The sequence below is a fragment of the Neovison vison genome, chromosome X (assembly GCF_020171115.1).
Source record: "Neovison vison isolate M4711 chromosome X, ASM_NN_V1, whole genome shotgun sequence".
NCBI lineage: Eukaryota > Metazoa > Chordata > Mammalia > Carnivora > Mustelidae > Neogale > Neogale vison.
The window spans coordinates 47,221,238-47,235,141 of NC_058105.1; the positions used below are offsets into that span (position 1 = coordinate 47,221,238).

The 13,904-nt window shown below is 44.1% G+C and overlaps 1 protein-coding gene across 1 annotated transcript; it reads right to left on the reverse strand.

Moving 5' to 3' along the window:
- Positions 1-4,323: 4,323 nt before the first annotated feature.
- Positions 4,324-13,640, reverse strand: ARL13A (ADP ribosylation factor like GTPase 13A). Its single transcript, XM_044235476.1, has 6 exons — positions 13,582-13,640; positions 13,135-13,205; positions 7,612-7,861; positions 5,820-5,925; positions 5,106-5,293; positions 4,324-4,485 (listed from the first exon to the last, which is right to left on the reverse strand). Exons 1-6 carry the CDS (start codon positions 13,638-13,640, stop codon positions 4,350-4,352), a joined length of 810 nt encoding a protein of 269 aa, XP_044091411.1. The 3' UTR covers positions 4,324-4,349.
- Positions 13,641-13,904: the final 264 nt, after the last annotated feature.

Consider the following 13,904-nt stretch of genomic DNA (forward strand, 5'->3'; position numbering starts at 1 on the left):
GGGAGAACACAAGCAGGCAGAGCAGCAGGCAGAGGCAGAGAGAGAAGCAGGCTCCCCACTGAGCAGGGAGCCCGATGCGGGACTCCATCCCAGGACACTGGGATCATTACCTGAGCCGAAGGCAGCTGCTTAACCAACTGAGCCACCCAGGCGTCCCAAGAGATGTGGATTTTAAGAGCAGCTCTGTCAATGGTCAGCTGTGCAATCTTGGGCAAGTCACTTAACCTATGTGTACCCTAGACTTCTCATCTATTTAACAACTGAGGTTGGACTAGAGGCTCTGTAAGGTTACTTCCAGCTCCATGACTAATAGGCTGAGCCTCAGTCAGAAGCCTATCAAACATCCACAAGTGGGGGGCACCTGGGTGGCTCTGTCAGTTGGGTGTCTGCCTTCTGCTCAGGGTATGATCTCAGGGTCCTGGGACTGAGCCCTGTGTTGGGTTCCCTGCTCAGCTGGGAATCTGCTTGTCCTTCGCCCTCTGCCCCTACCCCCTCTCATTTTCTCTCTCTCTCTCAAATAAATAAAATCTTTAAAAAAAAAAAGATTCAGGGGTGCCTGGGTGGCTCGGTTGGTTAAGCATCTGCCTTTGGCTCAGGTCATGATCCCTGGTTGCTGGGATCAAGCCCTGCATGGGGCTCCCTGCTTAGTGGGGAGCCTGCTTCACCCTCTCCCTCTGCCTGCTGCTCCCCCTGCTTGTGCTCTCTCTCTGTCAAATAAATAAAAGAATAAATTTTTTTTTAAAAAGATCCAGAAGGTGCCTCGGGTGGTTCTTTCGGAGATAAGACCATATGTAATGCATAATAACAAATGATGCAGGCTTAGACAGTGTCAGGCAGTCTAGGTGGGGTTGTAAGACTGATCATTCCGTGCAAGGTTTCTATCCTTCAGAAACAATTAGGGGCTAGTTGAGGGAGCATAAGGTAAGAGTTAAGAGCATGGGTTCTGGAGTTGGATCTTAGTTTGAAAACCAGTTCTGCCACTTCCTCATGGGTGGCCTGGGACAAGTTATTTGACCTCACTGAATGTCAGTTCCTGCTTCTGTAAGATGACAAAAGCAATGCTATGTAAGCACTTAGCCCAGCACCTGGCCAAACAGAAGTACTCAGTCACCACATCTGCCACAGCATTGATGTGCTTATCCCTATCTAAGTTAATTCTCCTGACTTGGGCATGGCTACACTTCACTTTTCCTGGATGTAGCTTTTCCTTTCTGCATGGACTCTGAGAAGAGCATAAACAAATCTTTCTGGCCTGCCACCTTCTCTAGAGTCAGATCTGGATTCAAATCCCTGCTCTGCTTCTTACAGGGTGTGGGACCTCAGGCAAGTCATTTAACTTGTCTGCTCCTTAGCTCCTGCATTTGGGAAAATGCACGTGGGTCTACCGCCCACCCTTAAGGATTGTTGTGCATAAGATGATGAATGTGAAGAACTTAGGCCTGTGCCTAAGGCCTGAGGTCCAGAAGGCACCCGATCAATGTGGTGAAAGTAATAGTTGTAGGAATAGTAAATACTACCACCACCTTCCTTGGGATTATCAGAGGGTTGAATGTGTACAAGCTCATACAGCATTTGCATACCTAACCAAGTGTTGGGAGAGGCAGCCATTGCCGTTTCTTGGAGCAATAGTGAGGGAATTGTTGTCACAGGCTCCACAGACTATGGCTGGGCATTTAAAACCAAGGTGTTTTTTTGTTTTTGTTTTAGTTTTTTTCTGGAGGCATGATAAAATGATTCAGCAGGACACAGTTCTCAGCAGCGAAGTTCTATTTATTTCTACCAGTCCCCTTACACCCAAGAACCTCAGGGGTGGAGAATGGAATTCCAACCTGACCCTTTACTTCTAAGGCTCAATTTCAGTTGGTCACCCATGACTTACTGTTCATGGGCTTCATGAAGAGCACCCAGGGGCAGAGACGTGACATCTCTGTTCTTCTTTGCCAAAAGTCATCTTCGTTCTCAAATGGATGCCGCCTAACTTTTCTTGAGCCTCTTGGGGCAGGTGTAAGCTTCACTTGACAGATGGTAGAAACAATGGGAGTCCACAGGGATGTGATGTTAAAGTAGGTGAACTTGTAGGTAGGGGGGACTTTAGTGGCATTAACAAATAGAAATGAAAAAACTGAGCAGTCCTGATGGTTCTTAGAGATGAGCCTATTTACTGAGGGAATGATAGGAGATTTTTTTAAATTTCCCTCCATTTTTCTCTTTTGTACTCTGTTAAAAGTCTGATAAGAGAAAGAAAACAGTGAGTCAATGCAAAGTGAAGCTAAGCACCAGGTTTCCTGTCTTTCCCAGATCACTCCCGGTTGGGAGAGTGTTGGCCCCTACACCCAACAGGGGTGTAGACAGAATCCCTCCAGACACCTGCCCTCTGCCCTGGCCTCATACTTTGAATCAGTCTTGCCCTCTTCCCTCTCCCCTTCATATAAGGAATACTAACCACAGGATCCAAAGGCTTCTTCACAGGGATTTTCCAGTAACATCTCTTCTGTGTCCCATGTCTCCAGTATTTTTTTTGCCTTGGGTTCTGAGATTATAGAAATGAAAAATGAATTTCAGTTTTAGACAGAGATTTAGGGGTAATTCCTCACATCTAGAAAAACACTTCCTATGCATGTCTACCAGATTTCTTCCACTCAGCTCTCATCCTCACCCCTTGTCCCTGGAGCAGTACCTTTCTCCTCCTCAGTGGCCCTGGCCAAGGCTAGGCCCCTCTGTATAGGTAGAACAACCCAAGGCTTTGGTGTGGCCTGAAGGGCTAGATCCCTTGGAGAGCAGAGGTGACTTAATATTGACAGTTGACCATCATGGACAGTGGGGTCCCAAGAAACACTGGAAAGGAGTGGCCATTAACAACAATGGGCCTTCAAGGTCTCACAGGGTTTTTTTTTTTTAATGTCTTTATTGTTTTAGGAATGATTGTATATGCTTATTAGGAAAAACTAGAATTTCCAAAAACCATACATCCAGAGAAAGTCACCTAGGCCTTTTACTCCTCAAAATCACCTAGTATCTCACCCCTAGATAAAACCACTGCTGTTTTGGTGATTTCCCTTCAGATATTTTGTGCATGTGTACATATCATGCTGAACATGCTAGACTGATTTACCATTTTCTCTAGCAAAATATCAGGCTATGGAAAACTTTCCATGTCAGTAAATATTATGCCAATAATATTATGTCAACATTATGCCTTATAATGTCTACATAGTATTCGATTGTATGAATACACCATAATTTATTTAGCTATTTCCCACTATTAGTCCTTTAGCTTGTTTCCAACTTTTAGCTGTTGTACACAATATTGGGTTTCCACATTTTTAAAAAAGATTTTATTTATTTATTTGACAGATCACAAGTAGGCAGAGAGGCAGGCAGAGAGAGAGAGAGGAGGAAGCAGGCTCCCTGAGCAGAGAGCCCGACGCGAGGCTCAATCCCAGGATCCCAGGACCACGACCAGAGCCAAAGGCAGAGGCCTTAACCCCCACTGAGCCACCTAGGCACCTGGGTTTCCACATTTTTAATGTGGAATGTGTGTATATGTATATGTATACACACATACACACACATACATATTGAGAGAGGGAGACAGACAACCAAACTACTCACCATAAAGTTTGTATCAATTTGTACTTCCACCACTGGAAATCATAACCTTTAAGATAACCTGATAGCGGAGATGCCTGGGTGGCTCAGTGGGTTAAAGCCGCTGCCTTCAGCTCAGGTCATGATCCCAGGGTTCTGGGATCGAGCCCCACATCGGGCTCTCTGCTCAGCAGGGAGCCTGCTTCTTCCTCTCTCTCTGCCTGCCTCTCTGCCTACTTGTAATCTCTGCCTGTCAAATAAATAAATAAAATCTTAAAAAAAAAAAGATAACCTGATAGCTGTGCAAAGATCTTGTGTCAGCCAGTGCTGGAGTGCTGGGAGATCTTACTGGGCTACCAGAGGGTAGTCCCCAAGCACACTCCCTCTACCTCACCTGCTTCTTCTACCCACCAACCTTAGTATGAGAAAAGAGTTTCCAACTCAAAATAGGAATACTCTTTTATAAATTATGAAAGAAGGCCTATATTTTCTTTTCTATCTTTTCTGACTAACCACTGGTCCAGCTTTACCTTCAAAAAGATCATTGACAATTGGAGCTGGGGGCTGCAAGTCATCACTTTGATTGTAGCAAAGCTCAGTAGTGTTCTGAGTTTTGTTTCCTCCAGAACATTCACCTTCCTCCATGGGTTCATCTAAAGCAAACGTTACTGATATATTCTTTTTAGGCCTTAATCTTATACCTTCTTTCTGTACAGCAAGAAGATGGAGGGGGGAAAAAAGTCAGTTTTTGCTCTAACAGTTCAGGGATTGGTCCCTGGGGCAGTAATATTTAAAGAGCCACTTACCTGTAGGATTGGCTTTAGGGGCCTAACTTCCACTGAGTGTTGTCCTAGATGATGTCTTTTTTCTTTGGACATTCCCATCCTGGTAGCAAAGCTGGGAAAGAGAGGAAAGACAGAGCAATAGCAAAATAGACACACTTCAGCCTCCTCAATTGAATGTAGCTATGACCCCATCCCTGCTATATGCCTTTGGACATTAGAGAGAAAGACAGAGCAAGAAGACATTTAGGTCTTTTATTCTTCAAAACCTTAATCAACTCCTGTTCTTTTTTTCCTTTTTCATCTTTTCCATATTCCTGTTGTCCCTCATCTTTCCTAATTATTGGGAGGAACAGAGAACTTAAAGCAGAGAATGTAGGGTAGATTTACAGCTCTTCGCCACAGAATGTTTCAATCAGCTTCTTAAGGAGCTCATGTTCCTTTTCTCCTCTGTGTGGCAAACCAGGCAACAGGAACCCTGTTTTGTAGATGCTCTAATACCGATGGGTTTGGCTTTACCTTTCTACAATGCATTCCACTAACATGAGGGGAGGGTAGGTCTAACAACTTTGGAGTGTTCATGGTCATTGCCCTAGCCCCATTTGGGCCAACTGATCTGGAAACACTTGCTCAGCATAGCGCAGAATCCAAACGCCACCCAGACCTCCCTGAGTACACTGAAGACTGACTCCTGAATCTGTTCTTATTAGTACACCTAATAGAGGCGCTCAGTACCTGTCTGATGAGCATCTTTCCCCAGAGCCTCTGGTGCCCTTGGAGGTTGGGATGCTCAAGGTGAGTGCCTGTTGACGAGTACACAGCTCATCATACTTATCCCCAATGGCAGCTAATAGCCAGCGCAGCCCTTCAAGTATGGGCTGATGGTTCCTTCTTTGTAGGTTTTTGATGGCTGAACAGGGTTCCTGTGACAGAAAGAGAAGAGAAAGGACTGGAACCCTTGAATCCAAAGTCCGAATTATTCTCAGCCAGGAGCAGAGGTACCCTTAAGCTCTGCTATGCCTATAGAGGCTCTCAGACTTCCTAGGAGATACCCAGGACCCACCCCTGAGAAGGTAAATGAAAAGAGAAGAGTTAAGGTCCTTTAATAAAGTGATTGTGGTGTCATGTCCTGGATGCGTGACGTTGGGCAAGTCACTCATAGCCTCTGAGCCTTAGCTTTTTTGTCCATAAAATGAGGCTATTGAAACTTCTAATTGTACAGAGCTATTTTGAAGGCCTAATGAGAAAACAGATGTGAAAGTGTCTTAAGAATGCATTATTTACTGTCAGCGTTGAGTCAGAAATCATCACTGTAGATGTTGTCTGTGGGGGAGAGGCTTTGCCTGAGACCCAGCAGATGGGGCTGATTATGGAATGGGCCAGGGGATGCATCAGCTGGGCTCAAGAGGGTGAGAGGGAGGGAGGGGAAGAAGGGGAGTTGATACTTACCACTCGGCACAGGGACTTGTTCTCATTCACTAGCCTTTCTAGGAGTAGATATTCAATAATATCACAAGGTAGGAGGGCATCCTTCTTGTCTTGTTTGTTTGCCAGGCTAGAACATGGCATAGGAGAGAGGAAGGGAAGAGAAGAGGAAGAGTGTAACAGAAATTGAGGCCAAGGGCAAGCAAAGGGAAGGAGGCGGAGAACCAATTAAATCTAGTACAACTACTGTATATCCAGGAACTTGCTTTAAAAACATAAACAATGGGGGGCACCTGGGTGGCTCAGTGGGTTAAGCCTCTACCTTCGGTTCAGGTCATGATCCCAGGGTCCTGGGACCGAGCCCCAAGTTGGGCTCTCTGCTCAGCAGGGAGCCTGCTTCCCCCTCCCCCTCTGCCTGCCTCTCTGCCTACTTGTGCGCTCGCTCGTGCTCTCTCTCTCTCTGTCAAATAAAAAAAAATAAAATAAAATCTTTAAAAAAAAAAACAAAAAACATAACCAATGGGATGAGGCAGAAATGTTTCTAGCCAACTCTAAGTGGAGAAAAGAAGAGGACAGATAATTTGAATTCAAGATAATCCCCTGGCCTCACTTCTCTCTTCCTCTACTCTGTGCCATCAAACTTGAATTAGAATGGCTAACATACCTCAAAATGTTGAAAATAGAACTGCCCTATGACTCAGCAATTGTACTACTGGGTATTTACCCTAAAGATACAAACGTAGTGATCCAAAGGGGCACATGCACCTGAATGTTTATAGCAGCAATGTCCACAATAGCCAAACTATGGAAAGAACCTAGATGTCCATCAACAGATGAATGGATAAAGAAGATGTGGTATATATACACAATGGAATATTATGCAGCCATCAAAAGAAACGAAATCTTGCCATTTGCGACAACATGGATGGAACTAGAGCGTATCATGCTTAGCGAAATAAGTCAAGCAGAGAAAGACAACTATCATATGATCTCCCTGATATGAGGAAGTGGTGATGCAACATGGGGGCTTAAGTGGGTAGGAGAAGAATCCATGAAACAAGATGGGATAGGGAGGGAGACAAACCATAAGTGACTCTTAATCTCATGAAACAAACTGGGGTTGCTGGGGGGAGGGGGGTTGGGAGAAGGGGGGTAGGGTTATGGACATTGGGGAGGGTATGTGCTTTTGGGTAAATTGGAAGGGGAGGTGAACCATGAGAGACTATGGACTCTGAAAAACAATCTGAGGGGTTTGAAGTGGCGGGGGGGTGGGAGGTTGGGGTACCAGGTGGTGGGTATTATAGAGGGCACGGCTTGCATGGAGCACTGGGTGTGGTGAAAAAATAATGAATACTGTTTTTCTGAAAATATATAAATTGGAAAAAAAAAAGAATGGCTAACTGGGATATGAATAGAATTGGAGTTTTTAACACACCCTCCCAACTTCCGTTCAGGCTTGAATTGGGGGTACTAATGAGGAATGAAAAAAAACAAAAAAGGAGTGGGGGAAGGGTGAGGAATGATGGGCCACCAGAATTGCCACCTGGAATGAATGCTAGTTATATAACTCTTGGGTAGTTGGTGAGACGAGGAGTCCATTGATAATCAATTATACAAAACAGAAGTTGTTTTCTGCCACCTTCTCAGGGTCAGAGACGGAAAGTGGCTTTTGAAAACTGACCCCAGAGGACTGGCCTTTCACTGAGTTGAAGGGAAGAGGAGGTCACACTGGGTGTGACAAAGGGACACACCTTCCTGCCTACTTCTCTTCTGAGGATATGGGAAAGGGGAATTGGGCACAAAAGTGTAGGCTTACAGTAGGAGAGGTTTCCCTGCCACTCTTTTATCAGCCAGCAGATGTGTCAAGATGATCTTCACTTCTTGCATGCGGCCTAAGTCACTGGAATCCAGGACAAAAACAAGTCCATGTGCCTGTGCATAGTAGTTAGGCCAGACTTCTCGGCCCTTCATGTCTCCATTCAGGTCATAGATGGAAACTTGATACTCATCCAGCAAGAGTGTAATCAGTTCAGGTTTCATACAATTGTCCATTCTACTGGGAAGTACTAGCAACCACAAAGCAAGGGAATAGAGTTAGACATAAGAATTTGGTTAGCAATGATCTGAACCTTGACCAGAGCCTGCTCTGAGGAATCCAACTGAGGCATCTTGCCATTCTGCTCACACTCATGGATTCATCTTCCTCAGCCAGCACGTGGTCATGCTACCCTTTCCTGGCTCACTAGCCTTCAGTGAATACCCACTGCTCCCAGGATAGAATACTGGCCCCTTTGCCTCCTAACCTGCCAGACCTGACTGGTGTCCACAGAGACCCTGCTACACAACTAGTTTCTTCCTCCCTCTGCTCCTTGGCTCGTGTTCTTCCCATGCCACAAGAATGCCATGCTCTGTTTTGCCCTGGGCCTTCACAACATGCTATTCCCACCGCTTAGAACACTCTCCCACTACTCTCTGTTTGTTTAGTGCCTTTAAAAAAATATATCAATTTAGGGGCATCTGGGTGGCTCAGTGTGTTGAGCCTCTGCCTTCAGCTCGGGTCATGGTCTCAGGGTCCCGGGATTGAGCCCCGCATTGGGCTCTCTGCTCAGCAGGGAGCCTGCTTTCCCCCTTCTCTTTGCCTGCCTCTCTGCCTACTTGTGATCTCTCTCTCTGTCAAATAAATAAATAAATAAAATCTTTTAAAAATATATCAGTTTAGATCGTGTTGCCTCTAGGAATTTTTCCCTAACTCACACCATCATCTGCCAGTCTAGACAAGGTGCCTTTCTTCTAGGCTTACCACTCACAGCACATATTAGTGTTATAAAGTCTATGATTTTGTTATCTGAGTTCTAAACTACAACAGGACAGGAACCCTTTCAGTTCTGTTCACCGTTGTATTCGTGATGCTGAGCACAGAAGCTGGCACACAGCTGGCAGAACAGATATTTGTTGAATGAATTTTGGTGAATGAGTGAATGAATGAACGAATGAACAAGGGGCCCTTTTCTCCCAGCCTTTCTTCAAGGCCTACCTCAAGTACCACTTTTTTTTAGGAAGCCTCTCTGACCTGTCCAGTTCTCATTTCTCTCACTCTTATTGAGCATGTGGTCTAGTGAACTGGTTCTTAACCTCATTCTGTGCGTATCCTGTCTTCCCAACTAAAATGTAAGCTCTGTCAGGGAGGGGCTCTGCATTACCTTACATATAGAAGGTACTCAAAAAATGTTTATGGTGCCTATTACTGTGGATGAAAATATGAAGTCCTCTTCCTCATCTCCTCCAAGAAACCATTCCAAACTCAGATGCATTTACTGTTTCAAGGCTATGGCCAGGGCATAGAATCCCATAGAATGTTCCATACCTCTTTCAGCCCCATAGAAATGCAGTTCAAAACGACAGTTTTATATACATTGCATCCTTTTGAACTCACAGTCCAACCTGGCTCACTCCCCACATTAGTAGTAAAATGATTTTATAGATTCTCTATACTCATACCTGGGAGTTTTAACACCATAATCAGCAGCTTCTTATTTATATATAGTCTTAGATCTATCTATGACACTTTCCATGGGATTGCCAGAACGAGTCATTTAGCTGAGATATTAGTAAGATGCTTTCAAATCTTCAGAAATGTATGACTATACATATATTTACGTGTGTGTGTGTATAATACATATATAATCTATATTATATTATCTGTATTATCTATATAATATATATTATCATTACATTTTCTTGTTAGTCAATGATCTTTTTAATTATAGTTTTCAGATAACATAGTTTTCAGTCACAACTTTGATATGGCATTTGCTATGTATTAGATTACTTAAAAATAGTAAATAGGGGGGCGCCTGGGTGGCTCAGTGGGTTAAAGCCTCTGCCTTCGGCTCAGGTCATGATCTCAGGGTCCTGGGATCGAGCCCCACATCGGGATCTCTGCTCAGCAGGGAGCCTGCTTGCCCGCTCTCTCTCTGCCTGCCTCTCTGCCTACTTGTGATCTCTCTCTCTCTCTCTCTAATAAATAAATAAAATATATTTAAAAAAAAATAGTAAATAGGTTGAAATTCCATAGGTAATTTTTAAATCTTATTTCCTGCATCCAGGCAAGACTTTTTTTAAAAAAAAATTTATTTTTATTTTTTTTAAAAGATTTTATTTATTTATTTGACACAGAGAGAGAGAGATCACAAGTAGGCAGAGAGTCAGGCAGAGAGAAGCAGGCTTCCCACTGAGCAAAGAGCCTGATGTGGGGCTTGATCCCAGGACACTGAGATCATGACCTGAGCCGAAGGCAGCAGCTTAATCCACTGAGCCACCCAGGCACCCCTAAAAGAAATTTTTTTTTAAGATTTTTATTTATTTATTTGACAGAGAGAGATCACAAGTAGGCAGAGAGGCAGGCAGAGAGAGAGGAAGGGAAGTAGGCTCCCTGCTGAGCAGAGAGCAGGAGTCAGGGCTCAATCCTAGGACCCTGAGATCATGACCTGAGCTGAAGGCAGAGGCTTTAACCCTCTCAGCCACCCAGGCGCGCCTATATCTACATTCTAAAGCACAGTCTGGGGACTCTGATTCAGAGATACATAGAGGTGATCGTGAAGTCCTACTTTATACCAAATAAATCAGAACCTCTATGTTTGGGACCAGGCATTTGCATGTTTAACTCCTATAGTGAAGAAAATCCCAGGTGATTTTTCTGTACTTTTAAGCTTGAGACTCACAGCCTTAGAGAGCAATGAAACTCGTGCCTGTTGTGTCTCAGCATCCTCTCATGTGCTTGTTAAGATTTTGTATCTGTGGGCCCACCCAGACCAAAGTATCTGAACCTCCAGGCACCTGGGTCAATAGGTGTGAAATCCCCCCCAGGTGATTCTGAGTTTAGGCTCTCAGTACTCACTATGCTCAAAGGATCACCTGTGGAGCTTTTAAACCCTGTGATAGTAGGCCTCATTCTTTGAAGGTTTGATGCCACAGATCTGGATTGGGGCTTAAACATTTTTTTTAAAGCTCCCCAGGTAATTGAAAGCTATTGCTGGATTTGAGAGTCACTGCTCTAAATGCCCTCATTTAGGGCAGCTGCCCATGCTCATGTTTTGGTTTCTTGCTCCCATGGGACCATGCCAGGCAGAACAGTTATGGTGAATGGTGTCGTTGATAATAATGTCTTATATCCCAAAAATATTTTGTAGCTGGTATCTTCAAACGTTCACACAAGTTAGAACTTGTAGATTGAAATTTCCTTCCTAGGTTATTTTTTGTTCTTGGCAATCATAAACATCTGCCGGAGCAGGGGAGGCAAGCTATTGCATTTTGGGTACTAGATTAACTCTGGTTGTCCTGCATGGCCAAAGATGGCCCTCGACAGCCTTCAGATTGTGACATCAGTGACACTTTGCTTCTTCACCATTCAAAACTATTCTTTGAATGAAGTCACAACCATCTACCTATTGGCTTAAGAAGCAGCCCCAAGGCAGTCACCAAGCACAAGGCAAGTTATACAGTAACACGTCAAATAGACTATAGGCTCTTTCCTTGAGGAATTAGAATGAAAAGCAGGCACGGTTCTCACAGACAAAATAGCACATGGCTAATTGCAAGATGAATGCTTCCCAAAGCTGGCTGGCCATCAGAAACACCTGGGAGTTTTTATTTTTATTTTTTTTCTGGGGAGTTTTTAGAAAAGATAGATTCCCAGGACCCACCCAGACTGAATGGGAATCTGAGGCTGGGGCTGAGTTGGGGCTCTAAAAATTATCCCCACTTTCATCAGTAATCTTGTGACTTATCCTGGCTCCTTGATTTTCCTGTTACCCCTTACCTTTTTACCATTTCTGCCTATCAGAGAACTGGGAGAGGCAGTATGTCAAGTTTGCTGCCTATAAGGGGAAAAGACCAGGGAGGGGGAGGATGGAGAAGTTGTAAAGAGGCAGTATGTTGCCTGAGGAGAATGGGGGAGAACATTCCACAACTATTGAGTTCCTGCCCGAGGATACTAAAAGCACAGAGACTAAAAATACAGGGCTGAAAAGATCTGTTACTTCTCAAGAGGCTCACAGTCTAGGGGAAGGACTTGCTATCATGCAGTGGTGTCATAAGTGCAAGCTATAGGAGGCACAGAATAGAGCAGGAGCTGAGGAAGGAGGCGCTGGGCATTAGGGATGACCGAGGTCAAGCTGGGGCCAAGTGTAGGCTTGTGTCTGAGGGCATTTGATTTAGCAGTTAGGTAATGAAGTGGATGAATTGTTAGGTAGTGAGACAGCATGTACAGAATGTGGGCATGTGAACTAGAATGCTATGATCACGGAGGAGTGGCAAATAATTTGTTTTGGCTTTATCAGGGGGCATATCAGAGAGGGTGAGAAAATGAAGCTGGAGAAGTCAAGGACCAAATCATGGAGGATCTTGCGTGCTGCTGAAGAATTTAAATTTTGTTTTGATGATAAAGGGGAAGCTTTGGTTTTGAGCAGGGAAGTGCCATGGTCAGATTTTTGCATTAGATCCTTCAGGCAACTGTGTGCATTGAGAACTGGGGGGACAACTAGAGATGGCAAGATCAACCAGCAGGCAGTCACTGTAGTTCAAGGAGATTGATGCAGGCTTCCAGTAAACAAGTGGCAGAGGAGTCAAATGAGCCGTTGCCTGTACTTTGCTGAGGGCCCAGGTTATGTAAAGCTCAGCCACATCATCACACCCCTGTTTCAGTTTTATACACTTAGATGGAGGTCATCCTATGCTGGGCTCCCTATTTGGCTGACCAGCAGTTAGATGGGTCTTCGCAACTAGAATAGTAGTTCCCTGAAATTCTGTATAACTATTGTTTGAAATGTCAAGGTATTAAACTGAAGATCTGGTATTAAGCATGCATGCCTCTGAACTGACAACATTTCTCAAGCTCCAACCCTCTATATTAACTGTCACAAAGAGTTTCATGTTATTAAACTTCTTCATCATCCCACACTTGTCTCTCTTATCTAGACCAAATTCCACTTTAATTGAGTTCTGAAACTAGACACTGTTTGAAACATGCTATCCTTTATAATTGACTGCAGTACTTTACATAGTTTGAGCTCATTCATACTGACACTATGAGAGGACCTTCAATTAGGATGTCTTGTAAAGGGAGAGACGACAGATATTACATAAACAGGCTAATTGTACCCGAGGAATGTGTGTGTGTGTGCGTGTGAGCGCGCGAGTGTTTGTGTTGGGAAGTGATTATCTTCAAAAGATGGAACCTGAGGGCCATGAAGTAAGGCTAGGAAGAAAGGAGTGATTATTTAATTGGCCCATGGGGATTATAGGAAACCTAAACCAGAATATAATGCTCTTAATTCCTTACATCTTTGGAAAGCCTCCACAAGAACAGTTTTGCCTGAGTTGTCCAATCCAATGATAATGATGGTCACATTCCTGGAAATAGAAAAGAAAAATGAGCCAAAGCCTTAAAAAGCACTGTTAGTTCTTAGGGTAAACAAAGAATTCTATTCTTCATTGATGTTTGAGGCTCTGCCTGTAGGAGTCTCAATGCATCTACCATAAAAAGCACAGCCAAGGGGTAGTAAGTGGCATGGGAACCCCTTCCTAAAACCTCCAAGGATGCATTTATTCCCTGATTTACTTGCCTCATAGAATTGGCCATCCTCCCCCAACCTTGCCTCCAATCTTGCAGACGTTGCTTAATCACATTCCCTTACAATATATATCATGAAGATTCGTCCCTTGAGGGACTTCGGGCCAATACACTGGAGGAAATGGAATACGTCTAGAGAAATAATTGCAATATTACCTTCGTGTCTCTTCAGTTGTCTTTAGCCGAGACCAGCAAGAGGTCAGCAGCCGGAACATGATTCAGCTTGGTCCTAAAGGGACCAAGGGAAACAAATAAATGAAAAACCAGCCCCATTATTAACACTGAGCCTCAGTCATCTTAGGACTTCACAGGTGCTAATAAACAAAGTCTTAAGTCAGAAGTCCATAACTTCATGCTATCCAACCTTGTCTACAAATGTCATAGAGGGAGAAACTGGTAATTCTCAACTCCACTGGAAGGTACCTGCAAAGTGGGAGGAATTTCTTATTAAAGCAAACAACCATGGGCATGATAACTCC

Bases quoted from the DNA above. Each gene is read 5' to 3' on its own strand.
- ARL13A (XM_044235476.1), bottom strand. From the start codon at position 13,640: ATGTTCCGGCTGCTGACCTCTTGCTGGTCTCGGCTAAAGACAACTGAA. The intron at 7,862-13,134 runs GTAAGGAATTAA...TGTGGTTGCTAG, and splicing joins TGTGGAGGCTTTCCAAAGAT to TACTTCCCAGTAGAATGGAC. The intron at 5,926-7,611 runs GTAAGCCTACAC...GCCATGTTCTAG, and splicing joins GCAGGGAAACCTCTCCTACT to CCTGGCAAACAAACAAGACA.